General features: G+C 38.6%; 1 protein-coding gene across 1 annotated transcript in view; it reads left to right on the top strand.

The window, feature by feature from the left end:
• FGF18 (fibroblast growth factor 18) overlaps positions 1 to 2775 on the top strand; it is a 172458-nt gene extending 169683 nt beyond the window's left edge. The window contains exon 5 of the mRNA XM_044069001.1: positions 1893 to 2775. Within this exon, the coding sequence (XP_043924936.1) occupies positions 1893 to 2168 (276 nt within the window). The 3' untranslated portion in view covers positions 2169 to 2775. The remainder of the gene's footprint in view (positions 1 to 1892) is intronic.
• Positions 2776 to 22754: the final 19979 nt, after the last annotated feature.

Here is a 22754-nt window from a genome sequence, read left to right as displayed (position 1 = left end):
CATTTTCTTCCCAATGAACTTCTCAGCCATGTAAAGTTGGCTCCATTGAAACCAAGTATTAGTCAACGCAAAGAAAACTTCCATAGTGGTATCTGGTATCCCTAAAATGCCATAATGTTCCTACCATCTCTGTTTCTGACCCTGTGGAACTCCACTCCCCAATATTAAGCACCAAAGATACCCTGGTATTTGAGCCTAACCTTAATATCCATTCATAAGCTGAGTCATAAATAAATAAGGTCCTGACACAACTCAAGGTTTCCTACATAATTTCCAACCTTTTAACACCCAAAGCAAGACATGTTATTGTTATAAACATTCTGATTCCTAGACATGAAACTGCTTTTTCTATGATTTTCTTGCTCAGGTGGATACAATAACTCCTCCTTCGACTACAGGTAGCACTATTGTAGTACTAATAGTAACTGGGTCCCTGACAGTGACAGACCTTCTCTTCTCTTGCATTCCCTTATCTTTAAAATTCTTAAAATCTCTTCTCCATCTTTCCTCAACAAATGGCATTTAGAAATACTTTCTACTCTCTCTCTCTCTGTTCCTCTGACTGTAACCATTTACGGAGATCTCCATTTACTCTTTCTGTTTGTGAAAGGCCATTTTCCAAAATTACACCTGCCTTCTGGAACTCTGCCCCTGAAGATATTAGGTTGTTGGGTAACCTGATGTCATTCCAGAAGTTACTGTTCAGTCATGTTGCTAATGAGAATTAGGGCAGTTCTTTATAGACACTGGTGAGCACATGACTATGTACGTAGCACACTACACCTAAATCCCTTACTTTATTTCAGAACTGAGTTGTTCAATGCCTACCATCATTGCTTATAAACGTAACAAATAACTTTGCATAGTCATGTAGTTTAGTTGTAATAAAAGTTTTTGTTCTGCTAGTAAGCCATACTAGATACTTTCTGTAATCTTTATAATTGTTTAGTTTGTGATCTGTCTGTATTTCTTGTATTTGCCTGCCTGGCCCAGGTTGTGGTTGAAACTTATCTTTGGACCATCCCACTTACCTGGTTATCAAACAATAAAAAAAACACTGTTTTGTTTACAGGAGATCAGGGTATATATGAAAGGTACACTTTCTGTGTTTTTCCGTAATACTGCCAATTATTTGTCTGTATTTAAGTCTAAAGCACATATGTTTTATTTACTTATGTATTTATTTCACATATTATGAGTAACCTTCAAAGAAAGGCATGAAACCTAAAAGTGTTGTGTGTTTCTATACACTTCTGTGTATTTGTAGAAGTCAGAGTCTGGAACTGTAGGTTTTAAAACTTTGCTCTTTGAAAGCTGTTCACCCTGATTTGTTTTAAAGTATTTAATTTATATAGCAACAAAAGAAAATACAGGATAGTTTATACAGGAGTGCACAGATTCATACATCATTTAAACAACACCACCAAAGTTTGTTTTCTGCCTTGGCTATTTTGGATGGCAGTTTAGAAATATGAAGTCTCAGCTTCTCTGTGGAACACAACGTTTCAGCTATTAATGTCGTTAATAGTCATTGAAATGTTAACTCATATTTGTTTTTGACATGATTAGTCCTGCTTTGACAGTAATATTTTTTAAATGTTTTCTTGACTAATGCCAAAAGACATCACTGTTTCCAGTGTCTAGCTGTGGTTTTCTGATAATTCTTGACCCCTTTTCTAAAACAGGAAACATTGCCCATTCAGTTTGGGATCAAAAGCATTGAGTTTCAAAGTGTCTTCCCTGAACTAATTAATTCCAAGACAGCTTGGCAGGAATGAGAAATGGAAAAATAGCTGCGTGTTTCATGTTTCCTTCCTCTGTAAACTTAAGAATACTATATATGAATTTACTTTCCATTTACTTCATCTTTTTCTCTTTTTGTTTGTCTACAGCCTGACGGTACAAACAAAGAATGTGTTTTCATCGAAAAAGTCCTAGAAAACAACTACACAGCATTAATGTCAGCAAAATACCCTGGCTGGTATGTTGGGTTCACAAAGAAAGGACGACCGAGAAAAGGTCCAAAAACACAAGAAAACCAGCAGGATGTACATTTTATGAAACGTTATCCAAAAGGCCCCACAGAACTACAAAAGCCTTTCAGATACACAACTGTAACTAGGAGGACTAAGAGAGTTCGACCCACAAAAGCCCACCTAACGCAGTGACCTGGAAAATAAGTGACGCAGGTGAACCAGAGGAATATTTTTACATAAAAAAATTAGGAAAGATGTTCTATTTTTGTACTGTGCATTTAAAACTTAAGTGAGAACTTCTTGGGGACACTGGAGGGATTTGTTGTGACCTGACGAATTGTGATAAATGGATTTCCTACAAACCTGTGATTTTGAAAGCCGTCAAGTTAACAAAATGTCCTCAGGAAAAGAATTACCAAAGAAACCCAAAACATGAAGTGAAAGGAAGGAGTTCTTCTTTTTAAAGGTGGACCAACCAACTCCAGCTTGCAGTATTGCATTTTAGCTGCAAGGTGAAGATAGACTGTGACCTCAGGGCCTGTGGAGGCGGCTTCGGCCCTTCTGTCATTTCCTTGAGACAGTGTTCTTTCTCCTGACATAAGGTAGTCACCGCTGGGTACTCCTGAATCCTTTGTACTCTCTGCTGCTAATCCTCCCAGTGAACTGAAGAACTTGTACACAATGACAAGGGACTGTTTTTAAAACCAGCGAGATACTAACAAAGAGTAAAACCTTTATTTATTTCACCTCTCTCTGTATATTGCAGTTCCTCAAACAAGTATTACTGCCTCATTAATTAAAACCAAAATGTTATTTAAAACATACATGCATCATGGCTTATGTTTAAATGTTTTTTATTTATTATTCTGATTAATTCGGAAACTGGACTTTTAAACTTTGAAATGTCCAACAGTGTAGATATTTGTGGCAAGCATGTGTTGCTCTTCTCACAGTATTCAATGACTATAAGATGACAAAGGTAATTAAAAAAAAACACTTTTTAGAAGTAAAATGCATCATTCTGCAAGGATTGTGGTTGTAGTCAAAAATACAGTGCAGTATTCATGCCTGTTAGTGGAATTAGCTCTCTGTTTGTTATCACTTAAAGACAGGTCATTGGATGGCATTGGTACCATTTCACTTAAAGAGGTAGCGCATTTTAAATGGTTTGGCTGGAAATTGATTCATCTCAATAAGCAAGACTCAGGGCTTCATTAGTGAGTTTCATTAATGAGTCACAGAACTTCCTAGCTCTTGTCAAACAATGAGGGGTTCTAATCTAGCCTGCTGTGTGAAGGGTCTGCACTGAGCCCCTTGTCGGGGAGGAGCAAACAGCCTCTTTTCTAGTTTATTAAAACAATGGCATATTGCATACAGAATAACATTTAAATTCACTCATTCTGCGATTAAACACTTATTCCAGACCAAGACTATATGAGAGCCAGAGCCTTTCCTGGCACTCAAGTCTTAGTAAAATCCTTGCCTCAGTAACAAACTGAAGACATTGAGATGGATTCTTGAAACTAATAGCACTTTATTGTAAGACATAAGGGAATGGTTACATGGGTACAGCTGGAGATGAACCCCAAGGAAGGTGCAGACATAAAGGAAATGTATCTTATATGTCTGATTGACAGTTTTTAAGAAAGCCATTCTGAGCTTTGCCAACTAAGTTAAAAATATATTAAGAGTGAAGATGGGAATGCTGAATTTCAAATAACCTCTTTGAGTGACTAACAGAAGTTGGTTAATACACAGGTAAAATATTTCAGTAACTGAGGACTTTCAGTGATATCTTTACTTTTTGGGCAGACACCTAGTTTAACATATATGAATTAGGAAAATTTAACCGCCCCCAGCTCTGACAAAATTGGCTGTTATGTTGTTCATGTGAGATTTGGATGGTGCAGTGGTGCAGTGGTAGGGCTGTTGCCTCACAGTAATAGGTTATCTGGTTCTATTCTCAGCTTGAGTGCCTCCTGTGCAGAGTCTGCATGTCCACCCTGTGATGTGTGGGTTTTCTCCGGGTACTCTGGTTTCCTCCCATGTTACATAGACATGTGTCTGGAGTGTTTCTTCTTGGGCATCTACTGAAAATTGGCTTTGTTCCAAGTTGGACTTTCCTGGTAAAGAAATGTTTAATAAATAAATTTGCACCCATACAATAAATTCCTGATCTGGTATATGTGATGTGCAGGTTTGTGTGTGGGTGTGTAGAAGCTGCATTTCTGATTACTGTTAAGTGATGCTCATATTTTATATGGCTTTGTGATTCGGAAGGGTAGATATTGCTGGCTGTTTGTAGTACAGTGACATAGGCAGAAGTAACCAATGGACATATACAACTGCATGTGTGTTGTGTGTACACACACACACACACACACACACACACACACACACACACACACACACACACACACACACACACACACACAAGTTTAACACTAGAGTTAGCAGATAATGCAGATTATTTATTTATTTATTTTACATTTGTTTACCAGGATCGTCCGACTGGGTAAAAAGCTTTTTCAGCGGAGGTCCGGGGAGAAAATCTTCACATAGAATCAAACTAATAAAAGAATATATGAAGGACTAAATGTTACATGTGCATATTCACAGGCTGACAAGAGATAAATGCATACAATTAAATGACATATGTTTCATACAAAATTATACATAGTAGATAGCATTAGCCACTCTTCTGTATTACAATAATAATTACAAGAATTAACAAGGCTAACAGTGTTCATTCACATATATATCCAGGAATAATTGGTTACCTATTGGAAAATGTTGTAATTAGTGCAACTGAGAGTCAGTATGAACAGACTGTGGATTTAACAAAAGTGAAATTTGATATTTTGACTTACATAAATTGAGGAAGATAGAGATGGTAGCGAATAGCAAGTAAAAATAATATGGAAGTAAATTAGTAAGATAATGATAGAGGTTAGTTTTTGCAGATATTGTTTTGATGGGGGTGCAATATCTTGTAGAGAGTCTAAGCTACCCTGGACTATGAGCAAAGCCATACACTAGATAAGTGGGTTTTACAAAGCAAAAAAGTTTTGTAAGTTACTCAAGGTCACATAGTATATAGCATGGGGTTCCTATTACCTTGTCGAAGTTCCTAAACTTCGAACACCATAAGGTCAAAACCTTATGTTCGAAGTTTCAGAACTTCGACAAGGTGAAAAAAAAATAAAAACAAAAGAAACATACAAAACTCTTGCAAGCACTACAGTGCGATAAAGGGAAATCTTCCTTTTCCGCAATGTATTGCGATCTCGGAGTTGGTATATTTAAAGAGCGGGGAGTGTGGGTGGTACAGGGAGGCTTGCCCCCCTGCTTGCAACAGTTAACTTGCTGTTAGGGTTTTTATTTATTTATTTTTTTTGTGTTCGAATTCCTGGAACTTCGAACATCTGAGTTCTCAGATTTGAAGTTTCAGGAATTCGACAAGGTAATAGGAACCCTATAGCATGGCATTTGTGAAATCTAAATATAGGGCTTCCACCTTCCATGACCCCTTTTTTGCTCATTAGCCGAAAGTGACTTTAAGGTTTGTATTAAAAACATACTATTCTGGAAAGATTACATGTGGAGAAATATTTATGGAATTTAAGTAAGAAGAATATGTGATATGTTTTGCACTGCACCCATGAGAGACTACAACATTTTAAAAACTGAGAGATGAAGTGGGTTGCTAAAGGCTGAGTTGTGAAGATCAGATATAGGATTTCAGGTTCCATGTCAACAGATGTAACCCCTAGACTAAAGAGCTTTACAAGCTAATAGTAAGCCATTGATTAGGATGGAAAAAGAATGGTTAGTTTAAATTTGAAGTAAAGAGGACTTGCTTGGCTCGGTCATTATGCTCAAATGACCAAAAGCGCCTGTTAATTGACAAACCTATCAAATCTGCTGGGCATGGTCTGTACTCGTATCACGATCTAAGGCATGGAACATTCTACCTGTATCCATCAGGTCAATATCCTCCTTCCAGACCTTTAAAACCATTCTGAAAAACTTCCTAGCCCAAAGCTGGCTCTGTTCTTGCTCAACCTCAGGATAAACTATGTCCGTAAATGTGAACAAGTACCTATTCATCACCTCCTTACTAGCATCCTTAACTCACTTCTTTACTTCAATCAATTTTTCTCCCTTGACTCTTATCTAAATATTGCATAACCCTGTTTTTCCTTCCACTGCATATTGCAGTTCCTGTTTATATTATACTACCTTACCTTTAATTTCTTTAATCTGGTTAAACTTTCTCTAAATAATAAATCATTGTCATATAATTTGTATCTTTAATTAATCAATGATTTCACACCATGTCTAATTTGGTATAATTTTTTAAACTGTAGATTGTTTTATTGTTTTTTATTGTATTATTTTTGAAGATTGTAAAATTATTGTTCTTAAAATGTTTTTATAATGCTTTGGAGCTTTTCTCCCTGGGCATCTGCTGAAAATTGGCACAACCCAGTCACGCTTTCCTGGTAATCAAATGTCAACAGATAAAATAAATAAAAAGTACAATATACACATTTCTAAAACAGTAACCCATAATATTCCAGAGGGACCCCTCCATACTCTTCCTGATGCTCATGAAGCTCAACCCAATAAGAAATGAAAATGAATAGAATATCTGGGGGGGGGGGGAAGTCACATGACATCAAGTATAAAAGTGTACAAAGAAGCCCATTAAGAAATAAATACTTACTTTATTTGTGACAAGAAACAAAAGGATATGAAATTTTAAGGCACTACTTATTATTTCAGATGTCCTCTTATTTTAGTTTCTTGGGCCCATGTCGAAGAAGAAGAAGGGAATAAGCTCTTCTTACAGTTAAGTCTTTAATTAGTTGGGTGCACTCTCTCTCAACGGGTTGAGTTGATACACTTTTGATTTATTTATTTACTTTTGGGCATACTGCTTATCACTTGAGTAGACATAGCATATATTTTTTAGCCATCAGAGGTCAGTCACTTCAGATAGGAAGGGTAATTACTGTTTTGTGTCTTGCCCATCACAATGCATGCATGCATAAGGATGTAGGCCCATATAAGGATGTAGGCCCACATAAGGATGTAGGCCCATATAAGGATGTAGGCCCGGGCTATGCAAGTATAAGCACAAGTGGATGCCATAAGCCTAGCAGTGCCATCTGCTGCTCACTCCATGGACACTAGTACATATTCAATGTCATTGTAGGTAGGCCTAGTAGATTAAGTTAGTGTTACCGTTCATTTCTGCATAAAATAGCTTCATCTTTTATGTTTGATCCTGTGTCCTCATACTGGACAATCAGAATCCAACCTTATTTTTGTTCTTTAATTTTCAAAAATACAAGAGGAAGAGCAAGCAGTAATTCTTACTGTCTGACCTACCAGTGTCTACATTTGTAAACAACTTCCTTTGATAATACAGTTTTTTTTTGCTCTGGTCTTACTCTGCCAATAAAATATACTCCCTAGGTGAAAGTCAATATAGTGGGCATGGTGATGTCATTCCCGAGGACCAATAAAATATACTCCCTAGGTGAAAGTCAATATAGTGGGCATGGTGATGTCATTCCCGAGGATGACTGAGGTTTTCTCTTTTATGCCCTAACTTTCCAAGCATTCTCATTAGTGTCCAAGGGGCTAGTATGCAGTTGGCATTTCCAATTCCTTCCACACCTTTTTGTAATGTGACCTATATAGACAAGCACTTCCATGTGATCTCCACTGGGGATTCTACCATGGAGTGAACACCTATGACCACATTGCCTCACCATGGAGAGTGTACCTATGACCACACATCCATCACCATGGAGAGCGTACCTATGAACACACGTCCCTCAGCATGGAGAGTGTACCTATGAACACACGTCCTGCACCATGGAGTGTACCTGTGACCACATCGCCTCACCATGGAGAGTGTGCCTATGACCACACGTCACTCACCATGGAGAGTGTACCTAAAACCACACGTCCCTCACGATGGAGAGTGTACCTATGAACACACGTTCCTCACCATGGAGAGTGTACCTATGACCACATGTCCCTCACCATGGAGAGTGTACCAGTGAACACATGTCCTTCACTATGGAGCGTGTACCTATGAATACATGTCCCTCACCATGGAGAGTGTACCTATAACCACATGTCCCTCACCATGGAGAGTGTATCTATGAACACATGTCCTTCACCATGGAGGGTGTACCTATGAATACATGTCCCTCACCATGGAGATTGTACCTATGAACACATGTCCTTCACCATGGAGAGTGCACCTATGAATACATGTCCCTCAACATGGAAAGTGTACCTATGAACACATACCCCTAACCATGGAGAATGTACCTATGAACACATATCCCTCACTATGGAGAGTGTACCTATTACCACATACCCCTAACCGTGGTGAGTGTACCTATGAATACATGTCCCTCACCATGGAAACTGTACCTATGAACACAGACCCCTAACCATGGAGAATGTACCTATGAACACATATCCCTCACCATGGAGAGTGTACCTATGAACACATGTCCTTCACTGTGGAGAATGTACCTATGAACACATGTCCCTCACCGTGGAAAGTGTACCTATGAATACATACCCCTAACCATGGAGAGTGTACCTATGAATACATGTCCCTCACCATGGAGAGTGTACCTATGACCACAAATCCCTCACCATGAAGAATGTACCTATGACAACATGCCCCTCACCATGGAGAATGTACCTATGGCCACATATCCCTAACCATGGGGAGTGTACCTATGAATACATATCCCTCACCATGAAGAGTGTACCTATAAACACATATTGCTCACCATGGAGAGTGTACCTACGACCACATGTCCCTCACTATGTAGAATGTATGACCACATGTCCCTCACCACAGAGAGTGTACTTATGAATACATGTCCTTCATCATGGAAAGTGTACCTATGAATACATATCCCTCACTATGAAGAGTGTACCTATAAACACATATTGCTCACCATGGAGAGTGTACCTACGACCACATGTCCCTCACTATGTAGAATGTATGACCACATGTCCCTCACCACAGGGAGTGTACTTATGAATACATGTCCTTCATCATGGAAAGTGTACCTATGAATACATATCCCTCACCATGGAGAGTGTACCTATGAGCAGATGTCCCTCACCATGGAGAGTGTACCTATGAGCAGATGCTCGTCATCATGGAGAGTGTGCCTATGACTACATATCCCTCACCATGGATAGTGTACCTGTGAACAGATGTCCCTCACCATGGAGAGTGTGCCTATGACTACATATCCCTCACCATGGGGAGTGTACCTATGAGCAGATGTCCCTCACCATGGAGAGTGTACCTATGAGCAGATGTCCCTCACCATGGAGAGTGTACCTATGAGCAGATGCTCGTCATCATGGAGAGTGTGCCTATGACTACATATCCCTCACCATGGATAGTGTACCTGTGAACAGATATCCCTCATCATGGAGAGTGTGCCTATGACTACATATCCCTCACCATGGATAGTGTACCTGTGAACAGATATCCCTCACCATGGAGGGTGTGCCCATAAGGCTATGCCTCTCCCCTCCCTTGAATGGAGGATAGCAGGCTCAAGACTTGCTATACCTCTCCTTTTCCACACCATTTCCACAGCTGCCTGAGCTGGTAGTTGAACTGGGCTCACCCGGCTCATTGTCAGGGCTTTATTGCTGTATGATAATGGAGCTGGCTTATTCAGAACACAGTGATGTCACCTCAGCCATACTGCATCTCCATTTTAGTTTAATAGAAACACCTTCTTAAAAGAAAGTGAATAAAAGTGACACTTCGTCTTTTTAACTGTGAAGACAAACCCTGCAACACTTCCCATGCAGGAAGATTTGACCTTTTCACCCCCAGACTTAATATAATCACTATTACTGTATCTTGGAAAGAACAGGAAAATTCCAAATGCTGTAATGTTATTATTTGTAATTGCATTCTGGTTAGCTGTTATTTATTAGTCATGAGCAGACTAATATTTTACTTGTAGTACTCTTGCCTGCTACATTTATTTTGTAATTCTCTGCATCTGACTTCACATCAGCAGAACCACATTAGAGATATTAATTGAAGTTGTTTTACAGTTTGCACTGCTTTTAAGTGACTTTTGTGCTGTTAAGTGCATTAATTAGTGTTGCTGCATTTATTTGCTGTGTTTTAGTGTAGCTGGCCTGCAATGTGTGCTCTATAGATGCAGACACTTTCATTTGAAACTTTGCCTAGTATAACCCAGCTCACCAAAATTCAGTCAGTAATTCCAAAATCTAGTCAGTAATTAGACTCCTGCTACATGCAGGTGCAGCAAGCTGAGTCTAGCTGCATAATTTGCAGAGCCACTCGGGTATTACCCTAAAAGTAACTGAAGACAGCCCCTGGTGGTGCTACACTGCACAAATTAAATTACAGCCACTACAGATAGCTGAAGACTACTGTTTTAGAAGGTTGCTGAAATGTGCTTATCACCGTTGTCTATATACCCATGTTATATATTTACTTTAGTAGTCATACATACATAATTGCACCGACCACTATTTACCTGATAGCTATCTCAATAGACCATAATCTCTATTATGTTTAAGCTCTTAACTAAGTCTTATTGAAGGTTCTACAACTCTCTACAAATACATCAAATTTTATTTGACACTGGACAATATGGAAGGCCAGCCTCCTTGTTTCCCCTCTGTTGCCAGCCTCATAGTATTAGGTACCCTAAAGCTGTGAACTCACAGATAATGAACTTGCACTAAACACAAATAATTCTGTTAGTAAGAGGTGCAAACATATAAGAGATATGGAGGCCTCACTCTTCCAAAAACACAGACTGTGAGCATCGCACTAACACATAACATACTAAGCATCCAACCCTGACACATAATGTAATGTCATATGTAAAGAAATCCTTACCTAAGCCTCCTAGATTTAGGTTCAAGTCTTAGCAAAAGTCAAAATCAGTCATCAAAGACCATAATATCTCACCTTTAACAGTCATCCTGAGACAAAGGTTGTCATTTCCATTACATAAGACCACTCCACAAAGAAAAATGCTTTAGCGATTAGTGAGTCATACAGATACCCCACTCACTAGGCTAGACAAAAGCAGGGTGATAGTGAGTTGTCTTTCAGGTGCCAGGATCTTAGATGTCTCAACAAGCCTTAGGACCCTTTCTTGCAACAGACAAATATCAGTACAACATGGGAATTGTGCAAGTGGAGGTAAATGAATTGTGCCAAAATCTCTGAGGGAGTTACTGGGAGACATTTCTGAGCTCTCTATGCATGTCAAAATTCAAGCAAGACCTTGATAATGAGTGGAATCCTTCCTTCTCCACAAATGATTCCAAGGGAAACAGAAAGGATGAGTAACTTCAACAACTGACTAAATAACTGATGTCATTATAAGGGGATACGATATGTGTCAGCATGATACAGAATGCGTCACAGTCCGACTTGTTTTACAAAAGATGTTCCGCACCTCTTGTTCAAAGGCTTCCCCATACTGGCTAAAGTTTTGGCTACCCCTATAGTGTCTGCTTAGGCAAACATTTCAATGTAGCAAATGTATCAATATCAAAACAGGATCAAATTAAGGTGGCTCTGCTGAAACCCAGAAGTCTAAACAAAAAGCTGCCTGACACTGAGTCACTTCTGCATTTGGAAGACATTCATATATGTATAATCACTGAATCCTGCTTTAAATGTCCAGGAAGAACTCCCTCCATATCTGGGTTTTACACCTACCACACCTTCAGACCCAATGGCAACTGCAGTGGCTTTTCCATATTTCTCAGAGACCACATAATTTCTAAACAGATTCCCAGCGACTCACAAACTAAACTCATTGAAGTTCAAGTCTCTCTAGACAAAATCAGATATCATTTTGTTGCCTGGTACAGTACTCCTTCTATAACCCCAGAAGTTTACATCAGGTTTCTAAACGTCATGGATAAACTCCCATAAATAAAAATGACATCACTCTGGAGACTTTAATAACCCATCAATTGGCTGGAGTACCTATACCTCCAACATAAGATATGCTCAGAAGTTTTCAGGCCTAATAACTAAAAAGTTAATAGACCAGATTGTTACTAGCCCAACAAAAGGACAAACTTTTCATGACCAGGTACTTAAAAATGTAGCATCATTATGCACAATTCCACTGGTACTCTCTTGCTGTCTCTCTCTCTCTCTCTCTGTCTCTCTCTGATTAACTCAGACCATAAGCTAGTAACTTTTCATAAAAACTATTTAAACCTCTGGAAACCAGTATATAGGAACTCATAGTCTTCAAACATGAAAATCTCCTCAAATTCTGTGACGAAGTCTCAAAAGTCCACTTATCACAGCAATATCTCCCCAGACATTGCCTCAGCACATAGATTTGCCAAGGAGTTTACCCCTCAACCTCTTAGTGTAAGAAATATGGACAAAGCCTGACATAATGGGGGGGGGGGGGCAAAGGCCCAAACACAGGGACACACTTTAAATACTGCTCTTACAAACTTAGAAAGTTGCTAGAATAACATGATTTGTGTTAGCATGCATTTTATGAATGGTATGAAGTCTGAAACTCAAATGCATGTCATTATTTAGTGACTTTAATCCTTAGATCATTGCAGTAATTTGTCAAAAAAACAATTTTTATGAGGAACAGGCAAAAGATATGAGGCAAAAATCTGGACATTCTGCGGAAATCTGTACAGTTGAGAGGTATGGTTTGATATCAACATAAATGTATGGAATCTGCACTCCCATCCAGATCCAAGTGTAATGGGGCATTTAAAAGCAAGAAATCCTAGTGGTCCACCAAAATAAATAAATTCTACAATACAATGAAAAAAAAACTCATTAATGTATCCAGAAGATCTGAAGAGTTCAAGGAACATATTAGGAATTTGACTAAGAATTTAAAAAAGGCTATTAGATCTACTAAGGCAGCCCATTAATTCAGGCTGACTTCTGAAGACAAAACAATTACAAATCTTTCTTCAGTTATGTTACAAAACTAAGTAACAACACTAATCAATGTACAGAACTCAATACTGAATACTAAAACCTCCTTGGACACTGAGGAAATTGCCAGTATACTATCAATTACATTTAGTGTAAATTTTAAACCTAAGATGATCTTTTAAAATCCATACTATCCCATATTTCTCAAACCTCCCATCATCACTAAAGAACAGGCACTGAAAACACTTCCCCAGTGAGACATGAGAACATACCCAGCTGTCTGACAAACAGTACCAAACATGCCTTGGCAGAACGTGTACATAAAGTATTTAACATGAGCCTGGCTATAGGCTAAATCCTAAAAGTATAGGATCCAGCGCCAATTATTCTACTCCAAGTCTCCCTGCTACTGACCCTGGAAACTATAGGTCCATCAGCCTGACAAGTCTCATTTGTAAGACCATAGAGAACATTATAATGGACTTGATTAACAGTGGCATTAAAAATCTTAGCATGCTAGTTCTGTAGCAATTTAGTTTTGCAATAAGTAGATACTTTCAAATAAACTCGGTAAACATCTCTGAGAAGGTAACTCAGGCTGTCAATAGCAGTCATGCTGTACACTCTGCCTACTTTGTCCTGGGCAAGGCATTTGACATTATCCCCTATTCTAGCAAAATATACTTATTTATTTATTGATTAATTCATTGTATTTGTTCACACTAGACCCCATTTCAATGATGGCCCAGGGAGAAAAACTCCACCGTTAAATAAGTACAAATATATAATGAGAAACAAATGTTATGAGAAAAAAAGGATGGTAGCATAGACATATTGGTACATGTAAACAAGTTTTATACCTTAAAACCATTAATGATTGTGCATAATAACATGACAGAACAAAACTTTCTAAACTACAAGGGACAGGAAATAGTTTTATGAGATAATGCAATTGTTGTAGAGCAGACTCCTAAAAAGTGGGGATAGAGTAAAAACAATGGGAACTGAGGCATTAAAAAAACCCAGGGGAGGTAGGGTATGGTAAGACTGAAACATTGAAGGAGAGGAAAACATGAGTGGCTAAGAAAGAAAAGATCATAGCAAGAAAAAAATGATGTACGCCAGGGAAAAGATAACTTTAGGGAAGCAGTGTAGATGGAATTGCCAGTTACAGAGATTGAGAGGTCTAGAAAAAGAGATCGTCCAGGTGCTGAACATGTACAGAGCCATGTCTTATTTAGGTATTGTTTAAGCTGTGCTTTGAAATTTTTTTTATCTATTGTTTTAAGTGGCGGTGGAACTGAAATCCAAAGTTTTGAGAAACAGCTGGAATACAAGGAGTCCTCTGCATTGCCACTAAACTTAATGGTAATTAGTAAAGCTTCCTAATTAGAGCATAGGTTTCTGTTGCATGAGTAGGGTTGTGGGATCATTTGTAGCACACTGGATATTTGTCTGACTGAAGATGAGTTTGTGGGCTGTGAATAACTGTGATTAGGCAAGCAATGGCGTAGTTCTAGCCAGTTTAGTTCTTTTAAGGTTATGTAGTGATTTGTTTTGTATGGTGCATTTTCAGCAAATTTGGCTAGTTTGTTATAGCATGATTTAAATTTCATTTTGTTTGTTTGTATAAGTATGTGAAATTTGGAGATGAATTACAAATAGACTCTATGTGGTAAGATGGATAAGTAATTGGTTAAAAGACAGAATCCACACAGTGGGGGTGGCAGGGGCACCATCAGAAAACATAAAGGTAAGCGGTGGTGTCCTGCAGAGCTCAGTGTAGGTTTCTAACTAAGAAGATCAAGGGACTCCAGCACGTGCCTTACACAGACCGACTAAACTTCCTGTCACTGTACTAAGTATCATATAGACTTCTTAGGGGAGACGTATGACTGGCCTACAGAGCAATCTCCAATCCAAACCTAATACATTTGCTGCACATCCGTAAATCAAATGGGACTAGAGCTACCCATTCCAGGGACCTAAATATGGCCAGCAAGTTTAATAGGATGCATTGGATGGAGAGATTTGTCTCCCAGTGACTGTCATGTCTTTGGAATAGGAAATGTTGTGAAGGTGAGCACCTATATGACACTGTTCAAAAGGAACCTGAATGAGTGGATGGGGCACAGTAAATTCTTAGTGGGGATGGCACCCACAACTCTCTTGGACACGGGCAGTCATTAATAAATACAGTCCTGGGTATTGACTAGAGTATCTATGGTATTACATTGGAATGAAATTGCTAGGCTTGAAATGACCTCCAGTGCAATAGCCTAGTAACTTCCTACGATCCTATGATCACTTTTGTTCATTATTTATTTCTCTTGCCTACAGACAAAAATCCTTGAGAAGGGAGGCACAGTCTAGGTTGGGAACTAGCAAGTTGTAATGTTCACAAGACTCAGTACCTTGGAACTCCTATTATTCTATTACAGTACAATTAGTTCCCACCATAATAGATAGCATGCATTAATGGACAACAGGCAGGAATTCTCATTTCAGTGACTGTTGCCATGAATGCAATAAAGTTAAGAAATGTATTCTTACAGAAATGGTTGCTGCAATATGACATTAACTTAACTTATGAAAATGCCAAGAAAATAGACTACAACACCAAAGCATAAGAAATACCATCAGAAAGGGACATGGGGTCTGTCACCTGTATGTGTGTGTGCACATATTATATATATATATATATATATATATATATATATATATATATATATATATATATATATATATGTATATATTTATTTATATGTATGTATATATATATATATATATATATATGTATATGTATATGTATATATATATATATATATATATATATATATATATATATATATATGTATATGTATAATATATATATATATATATATATATATATATATATAGGTACGTAGCATTTCACCTAAACTTATTTCACCAAGACCAGATCACCTAAAGTTCATTTCACCTCAAACTCATTTCACCTAAACTCATTTCACTGACAAGTAGTACTCTAACGCAATTGAAAGGTATATGTCCTTTTCCCCACTGTAGTGCGATCCTGGTGTTAGTACATATATTAACGGGTGTGGGGGGCGTAGCCCCCCACCTAGTTGTCTTTTACCAAATAATGTAATACAAAACCAGACAACATAAAACCAAAATAAATGGGAGGCTATGCCCCCACACCCCCCAATGTGGGGGGATGCGCCTCGCACCAGCCCCTTTAATATATATACTAACACCAGGATTGCACTACAGTGGGGAAAATGACATATACCTTTGACTTGCCTTATTGTACTGCTTGTCACTGAAATGAGTTTTAGGTGAAATGAGTTTTAGGTGAAATGAACTTTAGGTGATTTAGTTTCGGTGAAATGAGTTTTAGGTGAAGTGATATGTACCCATATATATATATATATATATATATATATATATATATATATATATATATATATATGTGTGTGTGTGTGTGTGTGTGTAGAATTTTTTTTTACAAAAATTAGTTGAATGTTGCTATCAGCAATGCTCAACATTACCTCTCATTTACAGTCCTCATCAGTGAATAGCAAAAAGAAACCCAATACTATCCTTTTGCAGTTAGACGGATTCCACCAACTACCTATCTTTTTGCGTACTTGTCTGAATTTAAAAAAAAAACAGTGTTTTCAAATAAGGAGAATCAATAACATATGTAATCATTCATCTGACTAATAGATAACTGTCCTACAAGCTATGCATAACTCAGGTACTGTTTGGCATGCTGCAGTCAGCACAATCTATATCCATCCATCCATCCATCCAGCCACAATCCCTTTTTCCCATTTTGCACATGTGATCAGGGTGTCACTTCAATTGTGACAATCATCTTGAGCCAAGGTTTACACCGCTTGGTGGCTAGCCCTGCCATTGTAGTTCATATGTACCACTCACTTGCACCTATGGCCAATTTAGTGTGTCCAATCCACCCACTGCATGTTTTTGGAATGTGGGAGGAAAGCACAGCACATGGAGGAAACCCATGCAACTGCTGGGAGGACATGCAGACTCTGAACAAAACACACCCCAGCAGAGAATCGAACCAGAGAACCTCTTGCTGTGAGGCAAAAACAGTAACTGCTGCACCACTGTGGCCACCCACACTCTATATAACACTGCTTAAATTGGAAGCTTCAGCTGCACACTCCTTTACTTATGTATACTAACTCCATGGTCACACAGCTGTGACTACAAGGGAATAAAACATTACATGAAATCATTTGTTCGGCAGTAGACATTTCTACAATCTGTAAGACTTCCTGTGTGTGTGTGCGTGTGTGTGTGTGTGTGTGTGTGTGTGTGTGTGTGTGTGTGTTTGTGTGTGTGTGTGTGTGTCTGTACACACATGTGTCTATCTATCTGTTTATCTATATACACAATGGGAAAAGGGAAAAAGATGGCTGATGACAGTGACATATATATATATATATATATATATATATATATATATATATATGGGTCTACTTCTGTTTGTCGAAAACCCAGTTTATCGACAATCAGAAGATCAAACCCATTTAAGTGAAAGTGCACTAAATCGAAAGTGCACTTTCACAAAAGCCGGTTCTCTGAAGCGCATTAAAGTGGGGATAAGGAAATATATCCTTTTCCCCACTGTAGTGGGATCTCAGAGTTACTATATTCAAGTAGAGGGGGTGTTGGGGGGCTTGCCCCCCACATGGGGGGCACAGGGGGGCTTGCCACCCTGCAAAATATTATCTAAAGGAGTTTTTTTTTTTTTTTTACAGTTTATAGAATCGGGTTTTTTGAAAGTGCACTTTTGATGTTGCTTGTTTGACATTGTGAAATTTGTATATATGTATGTCTCTGTTGATATATAGATACAGGGGTCTACTTCTAAATTTCGAACTTTCAAAACGTCGACTTTATTATGGTCGAGATCATAAGACTGAAGTTTTGAAACTTCCCAACATTATTCTTTACAACCAACTCTCTCTAACTCACAAAATTTAACACAACCAACTAGAACCCCTGCACTACAAAATCTCATCCTTCCTTACAGTTCCAGCAGACCACTTCACTCTAACAACAACAACTTACTCACCGTCTCCAAGGCCAACAACACTGCAGGAGAATCTTTATTTTCTAACTATATATCTCGTATATGGAACTCCCTTCCTAACTCCAAAAATAAAGCTGCAGGTTATATAGTGATGGTTATAACAGAAGGTATAAAGTTTGCAGTGTAAAATAACAAGTCAAGTAACCAAGAGGAGTATAGCACTAGTAAAGTCTGATGAAGAGTTTCATTATACAGTTAAATAAACAGTGAGATTGGTATCTTTGTTATTAGAACACAGCATATCCCAAAAGGTGCTAGTAAGTGCTATGTTAGTCTGACTACAATTTCCCTGGAGGAAGACAACAAAGAGCTGTCTTAATGGCTTCATGCAAGACAAAGGATCTTAGTAAGAATGGAAAAAATGTTTCAGGTGTGTGAATGGAATACTGAGCAAAATGTTGTGGGGCGTGACTCATACTTTGGCATTATAAAACTGGCTTGATTACATGGCAGTCTCACCTGATGTAATTTTGTTCACAGGAAGCACTAAGATCTAAGTCTGGCGGGTGATATAAAGAGCACATCTGTTTGTGCATGTCTCAGAAAGACTGCTTCATTTCACATGGTAGTTGTATGCAGTACTGCAGTCTGAAAGTAAAGGTACAGAGATAAAGGGGAGTCATTATGTGTAGTGTTACACTGAAAAATAAAGTTCAGAGATAAGGGGGAGTCATGTGTAGTGTTATCTGAAAATAAAGGTACAGAGATAAAGGGGAGTCATTATGTGTAGTGTTACACTGAAAAATAAAGGTACAGAGATAAGGGGGAGTCATGTTCATGGGTAGATACTGGGCTATCTGCCCGAAGGCATATATTAGCCCAGCCACGTTGTGCGGTATTCACCGCCCCTTTGGTTAGTTCCCTAGGCCCTTGATCTAGCAGTGTGTAGTGTTATCTGAAAGTAAAGGTACAAAAGTAAAGGGGAGTCATTGTGTGTAGTGCTACAGTCGTGTACTGCTACAGTCTGAAAATAAAGGTACAGAGGTTAAGGGGAGTCATTGAGTGTAGTGCTACAGTCTGAAAATAAAGGTACAGAGGTTAAGGGGAGTCATTGAGTGTAGTGCTACAGTCGTGTAGTGCTACAGTCTGAAAATAAAGGTACAGAGGTTAAGGGGAGTCATTGAGTGTAGTGCTACAGTCTGAAAATAAAGGTACAGAGGTTAAGGAGTCATTGAGTGTAGTGCTACAGTCGTGTAGTGCTACAGTCTGAAAATAAAGGTACAGAGGTTAAGGGAGTCATTGAGTGTAGTGCTACAGTCTGAAAATAAAGGTACAGAGGTTAAGGGGAGTCATTGAGTGTAGTGCTACAGTCTGAAAATAAAGGTACAGAGGTTAAGGGGAGTCATTGAGTGTAGTGCTACAGTCGTGTAGTGCTACAGTCTGAAAATAAAGGTACAGAGGTTAAGAGGAGTCATTGAGTGTAGTGCTACAGTCTGAAAATAAAGGTACAGAGGCAAAGGAAAGGCAAATAATAGAAGGAACTAACCCCAAAGAATGTAAGATGACCCATATGACAGACAATTCAAATGCCTACTAGGTGGTCTGTGGGTTCTTCTCAAAGGATAAATATGAACAGAATTGACAATAAAATGGTTTTGATCATATATTGATTTACAGAGTTCTAATTTAACTGAGTAAATTTGGATTTACTCAGTTAAAACATTACTTGACATAGTTTGTAAAATGTTATGTATTTTCTTCTCCAAAGGTGGCATGGTGGATACAGCTGTACTGTTATTTTAATTTTACACTAGGGCTTTTTCTTCCCTCAGTGCAATATATGACTTTCTAAAATGTCATTTTTTGCTTTGTTTCTTTCCTTTCAATCTCCTGTCTCCAGTGACTTAAAACGAGGATGGAAAACATTTTGTTTTCCTTTCCAGTTTACAGCTCTATATTCCTTGCTGCTTTCTTATATTTGCTTATATAATCACTGGCTATGATAACTTCTGCTGTTGCTATCTTTTCTCCTCCTGTAAGGCACAGTTTTACTTCTTTTAGTTCCTTGATGCATTATTTAACATTTTCCCTACAGTTTATCCTACTGTATTTCAAATCATCCTGCAACTTACTCAAACCCTTTTGTGACCTATTACCTTTATTGCAGGTGTTAACTTGTAGCCTCTCAATGCTATCGCAGTGAACTTTGTGTGTTCTTCTGTCACCTTGACTACTTCTAGCTACTCTGGCCTGTCATGGAAACACATGCTGATTATTTTGATTGGCTGCTTCATAACTGACCCTGTGTTTATTGCAGAACATTTATTTCTGGACCTGTAGTGTAAAAGGTCATTTGGATTTACTCAGTTAAAATAAAATGAACTAGAAATATCTATCTATCTCTCTCTCTCTCTCTCTCTATATATATATATATATATATGGTACTTATGTATTATCGCAACCAGATTTTCGCGGTTGTGGTAATATGCTTGTTGGCCCAAAAACGGATTGTGGGAGTAAAGTTAAGGTTGAATTTGATGTTTTCTATGGATACAACCTATTTTTTTCACAAATTCATAAGCAAAATTAACGTGGAAATGTGAATCCTGTTTGCATACTTCAAAACTGGTTACACTGCTGTCATTCTGCTAGAAATGAAACGAGAACACCTGGGAAATGTTTGGTTGAACTGCTGCAGTACTGCAAGAAGGATTATTCCAAAGTTGACAATACATTTTTTTCAGAGAATAAGATATCAAGAGCAGCAAATTTTGGGGGTAAATTATTGGCTTTATTTTACAAACATTTGAAAAGAATTTAAGTTAAAGAGAAGAACAAATAGATAAAGTACTTGTACAACAGAGGCTAAACGTAATATTATATGTGCTGTTAGGTGTAAGATAAACATGTATGGAGTATCTGACAGTACCGGATGATTTTTTTGTTTTCAGATGGATAGTAGTTACTGTTTGAATGTTTTCTGGATGGTTTGGACAGCATACTTGTGGATGTTTTGAGCAGCATATTTGTGGATGTTTTCTGGATGTTTTGGACAGCATACTTGTGGATGTTTTCTGGATGTTTTAGGGCCGCATACTTGTGGATTGTTCAGTCGCGGGTGTATCATGAGTGACATGATGTCGGGAAATGGCATAACTTCAAACAGTCATTTTTTAAACTGTACACTGTTCTTCCTGCCTAAACAATGTCTTTTCATAAAATTAACATTGCCACTGTAATTCTGCATACATTTCTGGTTACATTCACACACCGGGAAGCAAATGGTATTATCACAAAAATCTGGTTGCGATAATACGTAATTACCCCCATAGAGCCTTTTTTAGGCAAGGCTCAAAAGACAAACCCACCTCCATAGGTATCACAAGGGATAAGAAACTAAGAGTAATGCTACTCAACGCCAGAAGTCTAAACCTCAAGATGCACTTTTCGAAACTCTCCTTAGCATGGAGAACATCGATATCTGTGCAGTAACAGAAACCTGGTTCAGGGCTCCTGAGATCACTCCAGCACTACCAGGTTATACCTCATACCATGCTTTTCGGCCCCAAAACTTGGACCGAACCACAAAAGGAGGAGTATCGATATTCATCAAAGATACCCACACCTCCAGGTTGGTGGCAAAGCACGAAGCATCAGAGACTATCCATGTGCAACTAACAGTGGGTAAAACTGCCTTCCAGTTTATAGCCTGCTACAGACCATCCTCCCAAACCCAGGAACCCCACTCGGCCTTTCTGAGAACACTGGAAAATATGAAGGTCTCTCCAAACACCATTATATTGGGTGACTTCAACTACCCAAACATAGACTGGGAGCATTACTCTAGCTCCAACACCCTAGCCCAAAGGTTCCTAGAATTTATAAACTCAAATGCTATGGAACAACTTGTTACCACTCCCACAAGAGGGGAACCATACTGGACCTGATCATCACCAACATGGGGACTCTATGCTCCAGACCAGAAGTGTATCCCTCACTGGTAAGATCAGACCATAAACTAATCTCACTGGATATTCACATCCCGACCCCACCCCCTGCCCAGCAAACCACAGTGAAAAACTTCTCTAAAGCAAATTTCACACTCCTCAAAACCGAGGTGGAATCCTTCAAAGCCCCCGGGCCTGTGGAACATCTGCCCAGACCGCAGAATCCTTTATAAAGCGCATTCTATGAACACCTTCAGGAATGCATGGATCATGCGATCCCAAATAAAACCAAGACCCAATCCTCCAAAGGCAGACGTCCTGTCTGGTGGACCCCAGCCATAAACAAACTATACAATAGAAGGAGGAAGCTACTAAATGATAGAGAAAAATCCCAAAAAGGGAGGGCATCACTGATCAGTATTAGCAAAAAACTACGGGCACTCATAAAATTGTCTAAGGCCAGCTTCAAGAGAAAAATTGCACAGGACACTAAGGGTAATCACAAGGCTTTCTTTAGTTATGTTAGGAACCTGGGTGGTAATTCCCAGATATGCTCTGAATTAGTCCAAAATGACAAAAAATACACTGAACCCACAGACATTGCCAACATCCTAGCTGACAGGTTCAGCACAAACTTCTCCCCCCCCACCAAAAGGGCAAATATCTATCCCAGCAGAGTGCTGCCCCCCTGACATCTCGGATGCTCAGGTAAGAGCTGCCCTCTCCAAAGCAAAAAACACAGCATCAATGGGACCAGACGGTGTCCCAGGCTGCGTCCT

The sequence above is a fragment of the Protopterus annectens genome, chromosome 4.part0 (genome assembly GCF_019279795.1).
Source record: "Protopterus annectens isolate FY-2018-M chromosome 4.part0, PAN1.0, whole genome shotgun sequence".
Lineage (NCBI taxonomy): Eukaryota > Metazoa > Chordata > Ceratodontiformes > Protopteridae > Protopterus > Protopterus annectens.
This window is presented reverse-complemented; position numbering and strand designations above follow the sequence as displayed.